Source organism: Trachurus japonicus, chromosome 12, assembly GCF_045865225.1.
Source record: "Trachurus japonicus isolate A0001 chromosome 12, Traja_1.0".
NCBI classification, from domain to species: domain Eukaryota; kingdom Metazoa; phylum Chordata; class Actinopteri; order Carangiformes; family Carangidae; genus Trachurus; species Trachurus japonicus.
The window spans coordinates 21,847,825-21,866,246 of NC_140918.1; the positions used below are offsets into that span (position 1 = coordinate 21,847,825).

The 18,422-nt window shown below is 40.3% G+C and overlaps 1 protein-coding gene across 2 annotated transcripts in view; it reads left to right on the plus strand.

The window, feature by feature from the left end:
- The window catches only part of cntfr (ciliary neurotrophic factor receptor), a 256,798-nt gene that overhangs the window by 136,362 nt on the left and 102,014 nt on the right, over positions 1 to 18,422 (plus strand). For both annotated transcript variants that reach the window (XM_085793841.1, XM_085793840.1), the window contains exon 4: positions 13,495 to 13,728. In XM_085793841.1, the coding sequence (XP_085649967.1) occupies positions 13,495 to 13,728 (234 nt within the window). The remainder of the gene's footprint in view (positions 1 to 13,494; positions 13,729 to 18,422) is intronic.

Sequence of the window (18,422 nt, forward strand, 5' to 3'; positions counted from 1 at the left end):
GCCCTCAGGATAAAAACTACTGTGAGGTCCATCACTTCCACATAAACACAACTAAATACAGAGTCTGTGTTTGTTTGATCCAATCTGTAGAAAACAGCTGTAGCTTAAGGAGGATGTATTTGTAGCATGTTTGCTCTGCAAATAAACAACTTGGCTGCAGCCGGTGATAGCAACCTGAAGGATAACACGTTGTAAATAAGCACGTTGTCAAGTCAACAGGGCTCCACAACCACTTCCACTTTTTGAAATGACCTTTTCTCCGTCCTGCTCTCATTACAACCCCCCACCCCCAGCGCAGGGCTGTCCATGATAATAAGAAACCTGAGATAACTCATAGTGAATGAATCAGAGAGCGGACCGTCTCTATGCACTGATCCTCTTGATTTTTTCTTTGGCCTTTCTAAAACCCACTTCATTAAAGCATAACCTTCTGACTTTTGCCAGCTTATTATTTGATTATTTCGGCTTCAGAGCTTTATTATTAAAATTCAAACAAAGCCACGTTTGAGCGAGTCGGCTAGTAAACACCATTCTGCAAAGAAAGCCCCTATAATGCTGGCACAGTCGTGTAAATGATGTTGATAGCTTATAGTCTGCGTTCTCGAGGGTCCAATGAAAAGACCGGTGAAGGCCAAAGCTGGAGGAGAGATGGTGGATTAGAGACCCTGAGCAACAGCCCAATCAGTTGTGAATAACTCATGTGTGATCTCATGAATTATTTGATACTCTGCTTACACTATTAATTCAGACTAAACACAGTTATTCAGTATTCATCTGACCTATAATCTAAATGTAGCACTTCTGAAATAACTGATTTGAACTCAAGTGATCCAACACTAAATTTTCATCTAAAAAGCTGAAAAAGCTTGAGTCTTTGGTGGAGAAATATGCAATGCAATTCAAATTATTTGTGGGATGGATTATTTTGTTAATTTATTAAATTTGAAGCTGAAAAATTGGTTCTAAAATGTGTATTTGAGAAAATACATGAGACACCAAACCTCTGTATGTTATATTAAAAAAAAAAAAAAAAAAGTGTTTTTGAATAAAATTTTACTTTTCAATTCCAATGTTCTATTTAAAATGAAAACACAGAAGAAGAAAAATCTGTCTTCAGGCAGCGCTGAGGCCGCAGAGTGAAAAAAAATTTGATCTTCTAACTGATAATTCTCCCAGGCTCTATCTCTGTGTGTCGGCCAATCCAATATTTTACTGTTGGACTTTCAAAAGGCACGGCTCCCCTTAGGCATACAAATGCGATTCGCAGATAAATGTTCTAGTGAGTTACAGCCCGGCTGGAAAGCGACACGGTCAGATACGTACTGTACATGCCAATGAATCCACGAGGAGGGCTACAACACGCACATGGAGAGCTGCACATTGTCACAGACAAAACACAAACACATGCGCACAATCGCCCGGAAACACACATGCGAGGTCACACGGACGCGGGGAGTGTATAGCGTTCTGAGATGGTAAATCAGAATGCCGGCGCTGAACTCCAATTCCATTTCATGCCGCTGCTTGCCGACTCGGATCATAACTTACAGCCAGTTACTCACACAGACGCACAGCTTTAAACACACACATGCATGCATGCACAGACAAGTGAAGTCATACATGCAGAATGATAAAGCCAATCCCTCATGCATGTGAGGATCAGATACATGTATTGTGTAAATTGAAACATGCACATGTAATCTCACACAGCTGGTTCTCCATAATTAAAATTCATCAGTATTCTAATCCAGTCAAGAGGGTGTGTTTGTTTAATAGGCCGTGTTTGCTATGTATGTATATCTGCGTATACCTATTGGAGGATGTGTGAATGTCAGTCTGTTTAGCCGTGTGTGTACCATTCATCTGCACTTCCACCAAACACAGAGCAGAATCCAAATGGAACTTTCCGCAGAGAGTGCATGTGATTGCAAACGTTATGTTCTCCTACAGTTTTAGAAATGAAAACAACTGGTAGAGAGGTGGTTGTTGGAGAAGTCATTTTGCCAGCTCACATATGTAGACTTTTAAAATTTTATCTCTGATGAAACACTATGTTCTCTTACCGGGGGGTGATCGCTTATGTGTGAAACCATGTGGAACAGTGGTGTGACAGACGGAAAAATAAGCCCTTAAAACAATAAGAGCATAAAAAGTCAAAATTACCCCATATGTGTGTTTCTGAACCTGGATCCCTACTCACACTAGACAATTTCATTTGCCTGTGCCTTTCAAAATGAAAGGCACTGAAACCACTCTGTCTCATAACGTTCCACTATTATTTCATATGTGAATGTTGAGGTCCCAACTTGTCCACGAGAGTGTTTTGGAGTTGTTGGATTGTGTGTTTGTTGAGTTTTAAGGGAAAGGCCAGATATACCATGAGCCTCCGTGGCATTAGCCGAGCAGCTTGCATCGACAATTAAATGTAACAAACCTACAGTACCCCTAAGACTATAGGGATTATGGCATTATGGCAATGGGCGAATTTGCCAAAATGTTGAAAGATTTAAATTGAACACTCACTAAAATCTCTGAGCAGATCCGCCAGAAGTGAAAAATCACAATATTGTAGTCTAGGTCACTTAGTGATAAGGACTTTACAACAATAAATAAAACACATTTCTATTAAAAGTGTTTAATTTTAGAGTCAGATAATGTGATGAAGTTTTATTATTAATGGTGAATCTCACCTTGAAAAAGTGATTGTCAGACAGAGCAAGACTGAAGCAAACACAACATTCATTAATCATAAAAGATCAATTTGTTTTGATTAAAACACAATTTTAGTTTAAAACATAATTCAGCTGTCAAGTCACTAAATGGGTTATGTCATATATAATTTGCATGATTGACATGAATGTATTTTGCATGAAATACCATTCCGGTTTTGACAGGTGTTACTTTAAAGCCATTATTTCATGTTTTGAAGTGTTTTGCCTCAATTAATGTCATAGAAAGAGTGTTCCTGTTTCACGAGGTTGTTTTTCCAGCACTTGTGCACGTGCTGTTTAGCCAATTAACCCTAAATTACAGGCTTCTCATATCATTTGAAGCCGTTCTGTCGGTTCAGTGAGCTACTCTGGCATCTTCCTCCGAGTCAGTGCCCTCACTTCATCAATAGACGGTTGATGATGATGCTTTCGATGAGAAGGTATAACAGAGTCCTGCCCAGTGGCACTTGATGTTTGAACAAGTAATTCTAGCAGTGTTTAATCAGCTAATCAAACAGCGGGGCCACTTGTCCTCATGAATATCCTCTCTGATAGGTGGCTAATGATAATTTAACCTTAATTGATCTTTCTGCTTGGATTACAGTTAATCAAGGTGGAAAAGATGGAGACATGGATTTACCAGTGTCCTTTCTGATTACATAAATCAGGCAACACAATTCCATCTCCTTGTATCTGTTACTGTGTCTCAACCTGCACCTTTAGTTTCTTATGTCCAGTGGTCATGAAATGTACATTTAACACATGTGCACTTATACTACCATCCACTTATTCATTAGATTCACATGACGTCACTGTGTTTCTGCGCCGCCATATTTGTGTCCGAATCAGGGCAATCTGGGCACAGATCACAGCATGTCACGTTACCAGAACAAGTGTGGAGTAGTAGGAGGAAATCAGCAAGAGACCGAAAATTGACGTTATTTGAAAGATGCCAGGATTATATTGTGCTGTTGACTGTGATAGCAGTCGCCAAAGAAACCCCGGACTGCAGTTTTATTCCATCCCAAAAGACGTTAAGTTACAGGCGGAAAAAATAGTGGACTGCAGGCAGTCTATCAGTGGCAGCATGGGCTGTGACAAGTCTCACAAAAAGAGGGGATTCACTTTTTTTTAATAACATGGATATATTGAATTCTGCATTTTGATTACTTTCTTATTAATTACTCACTGAGACTGCATTTAGGGTCTTTTATTTCTGTATAACAGACCGTTGCTAAGTAAAACGGGCCGTTGCTAGGGACGCCGCTATGATCAGCGGAGCAGGGCAGAAGAACTATCAAGGATTTTTACCTTGTGTTTCATTTTTACCAGCTTCAGACTAATTGTGATGTTAGAAAAATGACTTGTAGCTGGTTAGAGGGAGAGTGGAGGCTCTCTGCCTCCCTCACCGCTGCTGGAACCAAACCTGCGATCAGAGCGGACAGAGCTGACGGGCCAGCGCAGTGTCACAGCTGTGACCAGCTGTCTGTGCCACTGCGAGTCCGTGACACAAACGTGTCCCGTAACGGTGTAACCGTCATCTCTAACTGTGCGTTCACACCAAAAGCTTCCAAAGCGTTAAAAACGCTCGAGGGTGGGCGTCAGACAAGACAGCTCCCAAAACGGCAAATATTTTCAGCCGCTTTGGCCGCTCGTCACGTGACTGACGTCAAAGTTCGATCGCACTGGTCATTGGGGAACCGAAATACAAAAAAAATAAAAAAAAGGCAACCGACGGACATCTCTATTCTGACAGGTTGCCGCCGGTTGCCGCTTAACCGCGTCATAGCTAATTACCCTAAAGTTAACCACGGCTCAACTTCTCATCTGGTGACGCTTTGGACGTTTTGGAAGCTTTGGACGCTCTGGAAGCGCGGCGACGCCTGTTGACGCTTTGGACGCTCAGTGTCGCCAGGCTCTCATTGAAAATGAATTGACTTCCGGCGTTTTTGACGCTTTGGAAGCTTTTGGTGTGAACGCACAGTAATGACAGACAGGACTACATAAATGCGCACATCGTAACATTTACATGATAATTCATCAATCTACTGATTGATTATCAAAAGCTCGTTGAAAACAACTACACACGAGTCGACCGGGAGGAGGGTGAGGAGCAAACAGCGGAGAAGTGACCGGACTAAGGACTTTGATCAACATTACGTCTCAAATTAATTAATTAATTCATAAACTGTGTAATAAGTGGGATAATATAGAGTTAGTCTGTTGTTATAGAGATATAAACCCAGACAGGATGTATGAAACCCTGTCATTTTGTCAAGAAACTGTCATTTCCATCCTGCGGTTTGCATGCTGTCATATGAGGAGACCTGTCAAATCGGACACAAATATGGCGGTGGTCCCTTCGACGTGACGTCACTGCAACCCATGAATACTATGTCCCTTTGTGTATGTGCGTTTCTGTCATAGGCTACTTTTGGGGATAGATTTGAAGGCCAGTTAGATGGGGACGTCTGATTTGTGGGTCAGTGGACAAGGGTTGGTGTGTGTGTGTGTGTCCCAAGCGTAAACAGATACAGCGTTTGTGTATGGTTTCGTCATTCATTGCAAACTTATTGTTCAGTATATGAACATAAGTGTGTGTGTACTCCCATGAGTTTACATTTGTGTACTAATGTGCACAGTTGCAATGTTTGACTTTTGGCATGTACAGCATACACATAAGTGTGTGTGTGTGTGTGTGTGTGTGGCTCATAAATGAAGTCAGTTTACTAAACAGCCCATGGACCTATACACAGTTCATTCTTTGGGGGCAGAGGAGGGGATGTTGTGTGCATGTGTGTTCATCATGCTCTAAATAGCCTCTAGATAGAAATGTGTGCTTGTCTCAGCTTGTCCTGCAGGTCTTAGCACCAGTGACCTCACAACACAACATGATGTTGGCTCTTTATGGTAATACACTACTCTGGGAAAACATAACAAGGTTGCATAAGAATTAAGATACCCTCAGTGCTCAGTGGAATCCTGCTATGAATAAAAACTTCCCCCAGTGGTCCCTATTATATACACAACAACATAAAACTTCTATTTCAAACATGACGTATGTGACATTTTACTAAACCTTGACACTGCAATTTTAATTTTAAATGAAGATTACGTATATATTAACAGCATATGCAACCTGCATTTGCACAGTGGACTCAGACTGCAGAGAGTGATCAGGTACAGTACACATTAATGCCCCTAATTTCAAGTTTCTGCTAATACTGAATACACATGTGTATTGTAGGAGATATGAAATGGCAAATGTCACAAATTCAAACTCTAAATACTCACACAATGTGATAATAAACATATTTTTCATGTCTATATCATGCTGCACCTTGCTAAACAGTAGAAAACAAGAACCAAGGGAGGATGTTACAAACTGATTATAGTGGGTTAGACTTGATTGACATTGGATGAATATGATTTTCTATTTGTGTGTTTATCTCATGTGTTTTGTTTTTCATCATTATCACCTTTGTAACTTACTGTAAAATCCAGCCTATTTTTTAGGCCTTTTCTCGAAAATTGCATATCCATAATAAAATGAGTATATCTCTGCAACCACAAGGTCTATTTGAATACTTTTGGTGTCATAGTAAAGGGAAAAAAATGAGGAATTGCTGAAATGTGTAAATTTCAGTATATCTGTTACTGGTGAAGAGTAAATGAAGATGACACACAGAAAAAAATTAATAAAATTAATATTCGCCTAAAAAAAAAATCATATTTTTGATGAGTGCCCTTTAGAATAATGCTGATGAACCTCAAACTCTCTATAAAATCATTGTACAACATGTGAACATTGTCTCTGCAGTGGTTGATTCTGATTAATTGAAGCAGGACAAAATGATTGAGATTTTACTACAAAATATCCAGGCGAACTTTCCAAAATGTCCATTTTTGGCACAGCTTGGAACCACCTGCTACTATAAACTATTGTTTAATCTTTATTTTCACACAATTTGGATAAACTAACTGAAAATAAATCTACTGGAACCGATTGGAAATAACTAACATAAGTGGATTCAGTCTCTCTGCGTACTGCTGCACTCTCAGAGCAGCTTCTGGGTGGGTTTGGCTTTCAGCCTCTATCTCTGCAGCGCAGTGGTCGATTCGAGTGAGGGGCGGCTCATTTTAACCAATAGAGAGAGAGGAATGACGCTAGACCCAGGTCGATGTGATTGGCCGCACTGGCAGCCATGTGACAGCCATGAACCAGTCAGATCAGCAGATCCACGTGCAGGCCAACGTGGGGTTGTATGCGCGCGCACCAGGCTTCCGTGCAGGCTTCCGTGTAGGGTCCTAGCGCCGTCGGGTTTCGGCCCGGCTAGTTCAGATGTAAACACTAGGCAGAGTTCAACTGGAAATATTGTGGATTTACCCATAACACAACCTTTTCACGGCAAAACAGCAAAGGTAAGAGCAAATGTACGACCATGTTTTGGCCACGCAGTGTCTGTTTTTGCTCGACTTTGCTGGTTGTTGGCTTCTCCCTCTGCCGTGCTGCTGCTAGCTGCTATGTTAGCTGCTGTTGTTGGGGAACGCCCCGATGTTCACGTTCAGATGAGAGGTCGCTGATGTGTTTTGCATAATGTACAGTTGTATACGAGCCAGAAATGTGGCGACTGGGTCCACACAGAGGTGCTTTATGAAGTTTGATGTCTAGTTGTTTGTTTGAGTAGTGTTTGGGCTGTGTTTGGGTCATATAAACATGGTTTTTACACGTTGTAGCCCAGCTTCTGCTGTTTAATTTGACGTATAATATGACCATATTCTTTCATAATCAGTGCAGTGGGGGCTTTGTTATTGTTATGCATGTCTTCAAGTCCCCCATATGGGGGACTCTGGATTTACTAAAGCTCAGAAAACTTATCCTAGTTTGAAAAGAACATTATTATGTAATCCAACCTGCGGGGTCATAGACTGTCAGCTGGCGTCAACATACACAGAGTAATGAGTGCACATAGTAAAAAAAAATTGAGCTTTTTGAAGGACGTTGATGGCTTTAATTCTCATTTGGTTGGGAATAACACTGCTCTAATGCTGCTTCCAATGGCCTGTCTATTACCAAGAGATCAATAGTACTTGAGCTGAATGTCATTATGGTTATTAGCCCTCCTTGTCTGTATGGTGATGAGGAATGAGGACATTAAGTGTGATAGCTTGTGCATATAAGTGTGAGCGAGTACATGAAAGTACTCACAAGTTTTTCTTTCTTTCTTTCTTTTCCTCTTTACCTGCATTGTTACCAGGAGCATGATGCATGTGTGGCGTGTGTGTGGAATACTCAGCGATACAGCGCAGATCAATGGTAAAGTTCAGGCGAGAGGGAGCAGTCCCAAGGTGAGAGGGGGAGAGATAGAGAGAGACAGAGAGTGATGGAGAGGGGAAGGTGAGTGGAGAGGTGGGGAGGGAGATAAGGGAAACGGTGAGAATAAGTTACGGAGGGGCAGACAAAGGCAAAGGTAACAGCGAGTGATTGCCACAGCAGAGACAAGTCATGCCTGAACACCGAGTCACAAATGACCTCTGTGCACCTTCATATAAACACTGACAGAGACTGGTAGTGAGTTCATTAGGATTCTTTAAAGCTTTCAAGATAATTTCCTTGTTGTGAAGAAGTCACACCGAAGGACTAAAAACAACTACAACAAATGAGTCGTACCAAGAATAGCCTGACAAAGCCTACAGTATTCCTCTGTGCCACACTCCTACATTGTTGTGCAAAGAAAAACTTTTAAAACACACAGCACTGAGCTGCCTCGTTTAACTGTCCCACGTTCCTCTATTCCTCTTTTCCCACCAACACAAACTCTGCGGTTTATTTTAAGTCATGTCAACATGCAATCTCTCTTTGCCTTACATTTTTGGCCAATATGCATCAGTCCATGGATGAAACAGTCCCAAATAAATCGCTCCTGTTACCTCCTCCACTATGCCCATCTGTTGCCCCCCCCCCCGTCTGTTTGTTTTTATAGAAACTGCGTAGCTTTTTGAAAAATCCAAGTGTCCATTTGTAATCTACGCTCACAGCTTCAGTGGCGTCGACTTGAGCTTGGGGCTTAGCGCCACAAACAGGCTGTGGGAGGAGTCACTGAGTATTGAATGATCAACTATCGCTTTGTGATTGTTTCCTTTATGGATACAAAGATATAAAAGATAAGGAATAACTTTTAAGTGAGTAATAAAACCAAGTGCTCCATCAGGACACCTCGGGGCTGCGTTACCATGTAGCTGTGTTCAAAATCCCAATCATTGTGTTTGTAGTTCTTTTAACTCCTTTTTCGGTGAGACTCACTAGGCAGCTTCCAGCAGCAGAACTGTCGCTATGGTAACTTGTATTAAAAATGATTAATACACAGTACATTGTGTATTCTTAATGGACACCGGCCAGCCAATCAGATGCATGAACTCGCAAGTCAATGCTTTACCCATCACACACACGTCCAACTGCTGGCCCCATATTACATTTGAACTGCAGCACTATGGGAGAAAGGCAGGTGAAATGAAATGTTCTGGGCCGTCTGAATAATTTAAACCCATCAGAATCAACAAGAGTTGGCCTCAGCTCACATTTGCAGTAAATGTCACTGTGGAACATTTTGCACATAGTTAATGAAAAATCCTGCCATGACAGGTCAGCACTGAAGGCAGGATGAAATAAATGAGGGAAAGGTGATGAGGAAGATGAGAGTGTGAGAATGTAAAGTTCAAAGCCGGATGTGGATAGAGGCAGATGGCAGGGAGGGAAGCGAGGAGACAGGGGCGGAGGACGAGCGACATGGGGACCGACTGTCGGAGAGTTAGGAGGAGGAGATCGAGAACTTTGTTTTGAAAGAGACAAGAGAGGGACAGACGTGGTGTACAAAGAAAGTTAGAGGGAGAGAGACACGGAGATGGAGAAGGTACAATGGCCATGGATATGAATGGATATTGGAAAGGACAGAGGAAAAGAAAGAGTGATAACCTGAGAAGATAAGAAGTAGGGCGAGTGTACCTATTAAGCCCACGTACCATATAAGCCCACTTGTGACTTATGAGTCAAATAAAAAAAAACTACATCACCATTTTTGCTGGTTCATGGTTCTTCCAATGAAGCAGCTTGTTACATAAATTATACTTTTTATTCTAAGCAAATCAGATTTGTCAATCTTGAGTTATCGAAGCATATGTGTGACATGTGCCTGCTGCTCCCGAAGAAGTTGCAAAAAAACTTCAGTGATTTTGATGCCCTGAAAAAACAATATTTATTCCATATTTCTACTCCGACTTTAGCTAAGTACTCATTTGTTACCAAAATTTAAGAGATTAGTGCTTTAAATAAAACATGTGTTAGAATTTTACTAGAATTAGAAATAGTTTTTCTTTTGAATTCGAAATATGCATTTTAGCATGCTAGCAAACAGCCCACATGCTGCATCAATACAGCCACTGCATAGCATTGTTCATTGCCATGACATAAAGCATGATAAACATGGATAGTTTACATTTTTGTATGCAGAATATCCTATTGTATTGTTAAATTGATAATACATATGAATATTTATCTTTATTTATTTTTTAATTAACATTTTTACCAAGTGGGCTTAAAGGGGACAGTAGCAAAAAAATCACACCATTTAGGGCAGATGTAAATGAGTATAGCTAATTACTTAAATACATGATCAATCAAAACTTTTCATGTTATGTTAGTGCAGCTTATATAGATTCATGTCATGTAGTTGTTTTCAAATGTCGTGTGTGTAGAATAAAAATATTCAGATTTTTAACCAGTAATTCACTGATGTTCCCTTTAAGCCCACCTGCTCCCATTAAGCCCACTGGCTGTGTTTCAATGGAGAGTTTCTTCCTTTCAACTTTTGAACCATTTTCCTGCCTAAGTTTGACCTCACCTAATCAATCAGCTTCATAATTCAGATAATTAAATACCCAAATTTAAATATTAGTGATATTGCATCGGCCAGTTCATTCATCTTATTAATTGTTTCTATTTAAGCTGTGTTTTTATGTTTAAAAAGTTATTTGTTTAGTTGTAAATACTGAAATTGATTCATTTATTATCCTTAAAATAGTATTGAACCAGGAAACTGTCTTTCTCTCAGTCATTGGGTCTTCAGAAATCTAGATAAAAACACTTTCAACCAGCTGGCTGGACCAGAAAATTTGGCCAAATGTAAATGCCAATTGTATAATGTAGGATAGAGATACAGACAAAATGACAACAGATATTGAAAGCTTAAGTACTGAAGAGTAATTTCCATTCTAATTTTTATTTTGTTCATGAATAGTTTTTTGGCTACATTCCAAAGAAGACATGTTGTAAGTTTAGCTTTTTCTGTGTTGACAACACAGCAAATAGGCCGATCATGCCTATTTCAAATGCCATTTACAGGGCAGAGGAGAGGAGTGGAGACAAAATGAAAATAGCTATTGAGAGCTCAGAGATTACATATTTTAATAGAATAAATTTGGATTGTTAAGATTTTTAAATATATATATGTATTTATCAACAAATCATGAAGTGGGCTTATTTGGAACAACCATGGGCTTAAAGGGTACATTAAGTACCCATTAAGCCCATGCCAGATTTTTGCTATATTTTGACAAATTAAACAATAAAAACATTAAAAATTGGTATAAATGAATGATTGACACTTCAAATTAGACATTAGACTATCATTTGAACTAAAATGTTTTCACTTAAATTGGGGTGGTATATATTAAAAATGGCTGAAAAGCAGATTTGGTGGGCTTAATAGGTACACTTACCCTATGGGATGTGATAGAAAGAGGAGGGAATAGGGGGGTGGGACAAGAGAGGAGGTCAAGGAATCAGCACTGTGTGGAGAGACTCTCAAGGACATTCAGAGGAAAAAGCTGCAAAAAGGTCATCTCAGCAAATATTTTATGGGATGTGCTCCTCCTCTTTTTTGTGTGAAACTTACAACTACCCTTTTCTGATTACATCAGCTGGAAGAGGATTATGGTTTCAGCCCCCCCTCCCCTTTGATAACAGCTTAATGCCACCTAAAGGCAGTGAAAGGGATAGGCATGACTAGTTCTGAATTATTAAATTTTCCAATGGTACAGTATGTTCTTTGATAACATGGTAGCTGTAATAACACACAGCCTAGTCTTGTAGCATTATGCATTGGTCAGAAATCGTATCCACTGTTTTACACTGAGTGCATGCACTGCGGGGATGTATCTGTGCTCTTCTGTCTTCATTCTCTGCATTGACTTGCATGAAGCACAAGGGCACCATCATCAAAGCTAAGATCAAAGTCAAACTGTACGGTTTTTGCTAAGATGTCAGTAACTTTTTTATGTAAATAAAGTCACACATCTGCTCAAAATAAGTTGACAGAGGAGGAGATCAAAGGGAGAAAAAAATGCCATTTCTCGCCGCTGACATGCAAATGCGAGCACATTTGCTTGGACCCGGGGAGAAACTGGGAGTGGCAAACATGGAGATGTTGGGGGTGGACAGAGGAGAGAAGAAGACGGAGTGGTAACAGAGGAACAGAGAGAGAGAAAGAGAGAGAGAGAGATGGCATGCATGAGACATGGGGAGAGCAAAGGGCAAAGCGAGGTTGAGGGGGAGTGAGAGAGAGACAGAGAGAACAAACAGTGTCAGGTTAATGTTAATGGGGACAGGCATCTTGTCCCATTAAATATAGATACCTCTGTTATGGGACATGAAATATACATGAAACACGAGGTTGACATCTGTATTGGCTGCGTTAAGAGGCACGTGTGAGGAGATCAGGTGGAAGAAGCTAGCCCAAAGTGAAAAACAACATTGTGGTGAGAAGGAAAGGAGGGAGGAGACATGTACACAGAGAGAGGGAGACATCCAGACGTCAAGGGTCTTGACAGCCTTTGATCTCAGGTCATCGGAGACATTTTTTTCTTGTCTTTTCTTCATAGATGAGGGCTTTTCCCTAAGATGGCGATCGATGTGTTATTGTTGTATCTTGTTGTGCTGTTGATCCTGCGTGTTTAAGTGTTAATCTGAGGTCTTCACTCAGTGTGGTTGTGACAGGTCCCGTGGGACTTATCAACAGAGCAGGGCTGCTAACCTCGGTGTCTTGGATAAAACTCCCATAAGGCGTGCATATATCCCTTTAACCCTTGGGGTCACGGCCTCCGCAACTTTACTAAACCTTTAGACCAAAGGCAGTGTTGTAGTCGGAGGCGAGGCAGTTGATGCAAGGATAAAGGCAACACAGAAAACACAAGTCTGAGGAAACTTTTCCAAAACTCTCTGCAGTGAAAATAAGATTTTCTTCTAGTGTCTCTTCCCCTAGGTCTTGGGTGAAGCAAGATCTGGCGCTTTCTGGGGAAATATGACTTTGTTTTGCCATTCTCTACTTGCTACAGAAACGGATTTACAATATCTACAAGAAATTACGTCAACTGTATTAGATGAACTGTGCAATCATCGCACAAATATATTCCCTACTGGTCCGATGCTCTACCTCATATGCAGTGCTGGACAGTAATAAGTAATCTGATTAATCATGTTTCTGCTTCTGAATATTCAGTTTATTATATCAGCTGAGATCTCTCTTTGCCTCTGGCTGTTTCTTTTTGCGAGGAACCAATGTGACAGATGCAGCAGGAATGAAATATTTTTGCTCAATGTATATGTGATTATACTTCTATAAAGACTTTTCTTTCTTTTTTCATGTTGGGGTTTTACCATGCAGATGTTTCACTTGTTAGTAGTCGCTGATGTCACTAACATTTAGTCTTTGCTTCTGTCTCCTTCCAGTTGCTAGGAACCAGTATGAGCGAATGGGCAGTGATGTTACCATGCAGTGCGGCTCCCTGGACAACGATGCGTCAGTGTCATGGAAGGTGAACGGGACGGATGTGAGGGCCCAGCACCGTCTGGAAGGTCCCAGACTGATCCTGACCGAAGTCAACCTGGGCCACAACGGACTCTACAGCTGCTTCCAGAACCCGCACGGAGAGAGGCGCGACACCATCATGCTCCACATCGGCAGTAAGTAGCCAGGCTTATGGCCGCCGAATAACGTTTCTAATAAGATATGATGAATCTTTAATCATCCCAGAGGGGTGCTGGGTCATTGCAGCAGGGAAGAGTGAAAGGAAAAGGCAGATTGAAAATGAGAGAAATGACAAAAAGCGTGGTGCAACGGAAAATGATGCAACTACAACTCAACTCTCTTTGTCAAAGCAAAGATAAAAACATAACATAAAAAACATAAAACTTGATTTGCAGTTGTAATTCCCCTACTTTATCACAGAAATGTCATGCTCATCATTACTGAACATTATGGCTCGGTTATATTCATCCTTCAGGCTGTTGCGCCAGCTGTGTTTAAGTTCCAAGGTACTGCAGCTTAGTTTTGACACAGTGGGGGGACTTTTGGCAGTAAAAAAAAAAAGATATTGCAACACATAGTTTACTGACAAAGCAGAATTAAAGTGAGACTGTTTAACTTTTGCTGAGCAGTGGCCTCTGCAGCCACAAGTGGTAATTACAGGACCCTGGTGTATTGAATTTTATCGAGCTCCGACTCATCTCGTACATCATCTCAATACAAACCAGCAATCATGCTGTCCATTCATGTCAAGTCAGCATAAGGCTAATCTGATTACTATGACCAGAAACATCTGAACCCACAGCAGCTGTGTGCTAAAGTATCCTTACACTGACTGAGGGATAGAAACAGGGATATGGAAGGAACAGGACCTCCCTAAGTAGGGGTGATGACCCACAGTTTCTCTTTTCTCACTCTTGAGTTTATCACTTTTTGATCTTACTTTGACTCAATACTTTGGTTGTTGACCTTTTGTGTTTTTGTTTCATGGTGGTAGGAGTCACTCTCAGATGGACGGTGACATTGGTTTCCTTACTTTTACACCTTATTTACCAACTCTAGGCCAGCATTGCCTATGATTGGTAAGACAAGTGTGTGAACCCTTTATGTATGTAATGATCTGGTTTTCTGTATTAAATGGTCATAAAATGTGATTGGTTCTTAATCTTAATCACAGAGTAGACAAATGTCTTGTCCCCGAGCTAATTTCACACAAACAATTCACATCATTATTGAACACACCCATTTAACACAATTACAGTGCTTGCAAAAAAACTAAATGAGCCCTTGGAGTTAATAACTGGACAAACCTCCTTTGGCACCAATAACCTCAAACAAGCACTTCCAGTAACTGTAGCTCAGACCTGCACAATGTCCAGAAAGAAGTTTGGACCATTCCTCTTTATGAAACTGCTTCATCCTTTACATATTGTTTGAATATCTAATGTGAGAGTGTCTCTTGAGGTTGTCTCACAGCATCTTTACTGAATTATGGTCTGTGTTCTGACTGGACTGCTCAAACAGGTGGTAGATTTACATCAACGTTTATGGGTTAGGGTTAATTACGGTCTTTGTTCTGTTGCATCACCAAGTTTCGACTGCACTCCAGCAGGTGGACATCCACCTAGCCATTATCCTGTAAGATACCTCGATCATCTTTGGGAATTCATTTTCCAATCAATGATGTTGAGCTGCCGAGGCCCTGAGGCAGCAAAGCTCCACATCATTGTGGAGTGTCAAGGTTATGTTTGGCATGCAACAAGAAACTGCTTTCCCCATCCAGCCCTGCCATGGACACAATGCTCCATGCATCTATGCACCGTGATTTGCATATAGGGCGTATTCATGAAGAGAGATGTTAACCAGCTCCAGTGGTTCTTTTAATCCTTTAGCTGTTACTCTCAGCTTCTTTTTTCTTCACCTCACTGATCATCCTGCATTGTGCCTTTGAAGTCATCTTAGCTGGGCGCCTACTTCTATGGAGAGTGGCCACAGAAGTAAATCGTTTCCATTTGTCGAGAGTTTGTCTAACTGTGGACTGATGAATATTGGAATTGTTTGAAATCACTTTGAAACCCTTTCTAGCTTTATGCAAATCAACAATTCTTGATCCAAAGTCTTCTGAGAACTGTCTTTTGTGAGACATGTTTCACACCAGCAGATGTTTCTTGTGAGTCTTTTTCTTTTCTTTTATCAGTACAATCAGCTCTATCCTCTCCTCCACAGTCCCGTTTCACTGACTGGCCTCCAAGTTTGATAACTTTTGACTCCGGTTATCTTTTGTCTGTGTCATCAGCCTCAGGGGTTCACACACTTTGCGTGTTTGAATGATGTATTCAGCACAAACACAACAACACAATGGTTTGTTGGTCAAAATGACCGAGTCTTTGACTGCAAGTGGTACGTCCACATTTTAAGACAAATCATTCAGGAATACAGATGGTTCCAAATGGGTTCACTTACTTTCTCTTTCCACTGTATGTTGACTATGGCCTGCAGAGTCAGTGTTGTCACTGTTCTGTTGCTGACTTTAGAAGAGTGTTTTTATCAAAATGGAACTAGTCTACAGGGGCATTATGAAGCTATTCTTATTTGCATAAGCATTGAATTATAACAAGGGCAAATGAGCAACTATTGTTGAGGTTAAACAACATTAGCCTGTTGTCTTCATTTCTGTCATTATCATGGATTTTTCTTACATATTACCCAAAGGATAATGTTTTTCATTTGTTTATGCTTGCTTGCTGATCTAGTGTTCAGTTATTTCTGGTGGTGACAGACAACTGGCCACTCAAAATGACTGAGTCATTATATAATATTTTCAATGTGAGATGATCAAAAAGTAACAGAGCTGTTGTAGTTCAAGTGTTGAATGCAACTAAGGCCCGCTGCTACACATTGTGGACAACAGCACCGCTGATGTCGGTCGAGTGTTAGACTAGTGGGATTGAGGAACACTAATGAAGAAATTACAGTCAGCCTATTACAGCCACAATAGGGTTCGAGAGAGAATGCTGACATTATGATTTTGTTGCAACGACATTGTAATATTGATGACTTGAACTGCACACAATAATGGTTGAATGATTGGACTGCTACATTTCAAATTCCTATGATGCTGTTTAATAAAGATTAGAATTATTGGAGTGCCCCTATGATATAATTTCTGTCATATTTTTGTTGCTTGCATAGTAAAGCCCTTTAACTAAATGAGATTTTTAATAGTAAGTTATAATATTTGAAGGGCCGCTTCATTTAAAATTTAAACGCTTATATAAAACTTGAATTGTCATGGTAACAGTTCTCGCAGTAGGACCTGCTGCCAGCTGACAAGCTCTAATGATTAGTTGTTAAAGTGACATTTGGTCATTTTGCTTTTAGGGTTGTGCATCTTAATAATCATACAAAAGCTAAATGAGCGTCAATTTAACGACTTATCATCCTGACCTGTGAGTTGGCAATGGCCTCCTTTGAGATCCATTATTCTGATGATGAAGGTTATATACACTGGGTCCGTGCATAATAATGGTGTTGAGATGAGGTATACTGTACGTTTAAATTGCAAGTACCCCTGAGCATAATTGGAATAAAAACACCTTTGTTAAATAGCATTTAGCTCTAGGGAAAAATCTTTATTCATATGGACTGAATTAACTTTTAAAACTGCTCATTTATACCAAATTAACAAGCGTGCCCAGGGAGGGATATCATCATTCGCTTATTGTTTGAAGGTTGTCTGTTGGATATCATTAATTTAATAGTTAATTATCCATTAGATGAATGCAACATCATTGCATATTGTTCATAATATTTAATATTACTTGCGCTACAACTTGCTGTGTATTATAATCATTGTGTTCCATTGCATACAGTCAAGTCTATTTATATCACATCCGCTGATACCTGAGATTTATTGTGACAACTGCTTGCATTAATCGGCACCTTAAGCCTCCTCCTCGCTCCTTGACTGTTTGAATACATCTGTCACTGCCATAGCACTCCATGATTGACGGCTGCCCATCTGCTCTTAAATTAGTTTGAGAAAAAAGATTTTCTAGACAACTCTGATTTGATGTTTTCCTGCTGTGGTTGGAAAAAGCAGAGATGCACTCACTCATTATCTCTATTGGCCAACCATTTCCGCACACCTATGTGATCACTGCCAATCACCTTTTATTTGAGCGTTATTAGTATAAAAACAGGCTATTTTAAAATTATATTCCCACTGGGATCACTCTTAGCTTCTAGCTGACTATAGCAGGTGATATTAGATATCTCTTTGGCATCAGTCATGGCAGGCCACTTTGTATCACTGCCAGAAGTGACAAAATTTGATACATTGGAAAATGAAAGAAAGAAAAAAAAAAGAACATTGATTCATCACTCTCATGGCACCGAAAAATATGCTCCCATCCCAGTTTTCCTCTTCTTTCTGTCACTTTTGTATTACAGAGTCCACCTCAGGTCTAAATCAGATTGAAAGAAAGACTAGACCGGTCCTGTGCTGAGAAATGTCACCACAGTAAAAGGCTTTATTATAAATCTGGAGCACAGTGCATGCACGAACCAGTGACTCATTCAAGCCAAATAAATAATAGATAATAAAAAAAGCAGTATAGGGACAGAATCAGCCTTTTGGAAAGCTTGTGTCCACAATAGGAAACCACACCTTTGTGACTCCATCAGCTTGTCAACAGAACCAATAGCCAGCCCAAAGCACTCAGCACCTATACAGTATCAAGATTTTCTTCCAGGCTGATGTTAAACGTAACATTTCCATGCAAATGTTTGATGAATGAGACTGTATGGCAGTGTGACAGTTTGGTTAATCATATCGGCAGTGATGAATTAC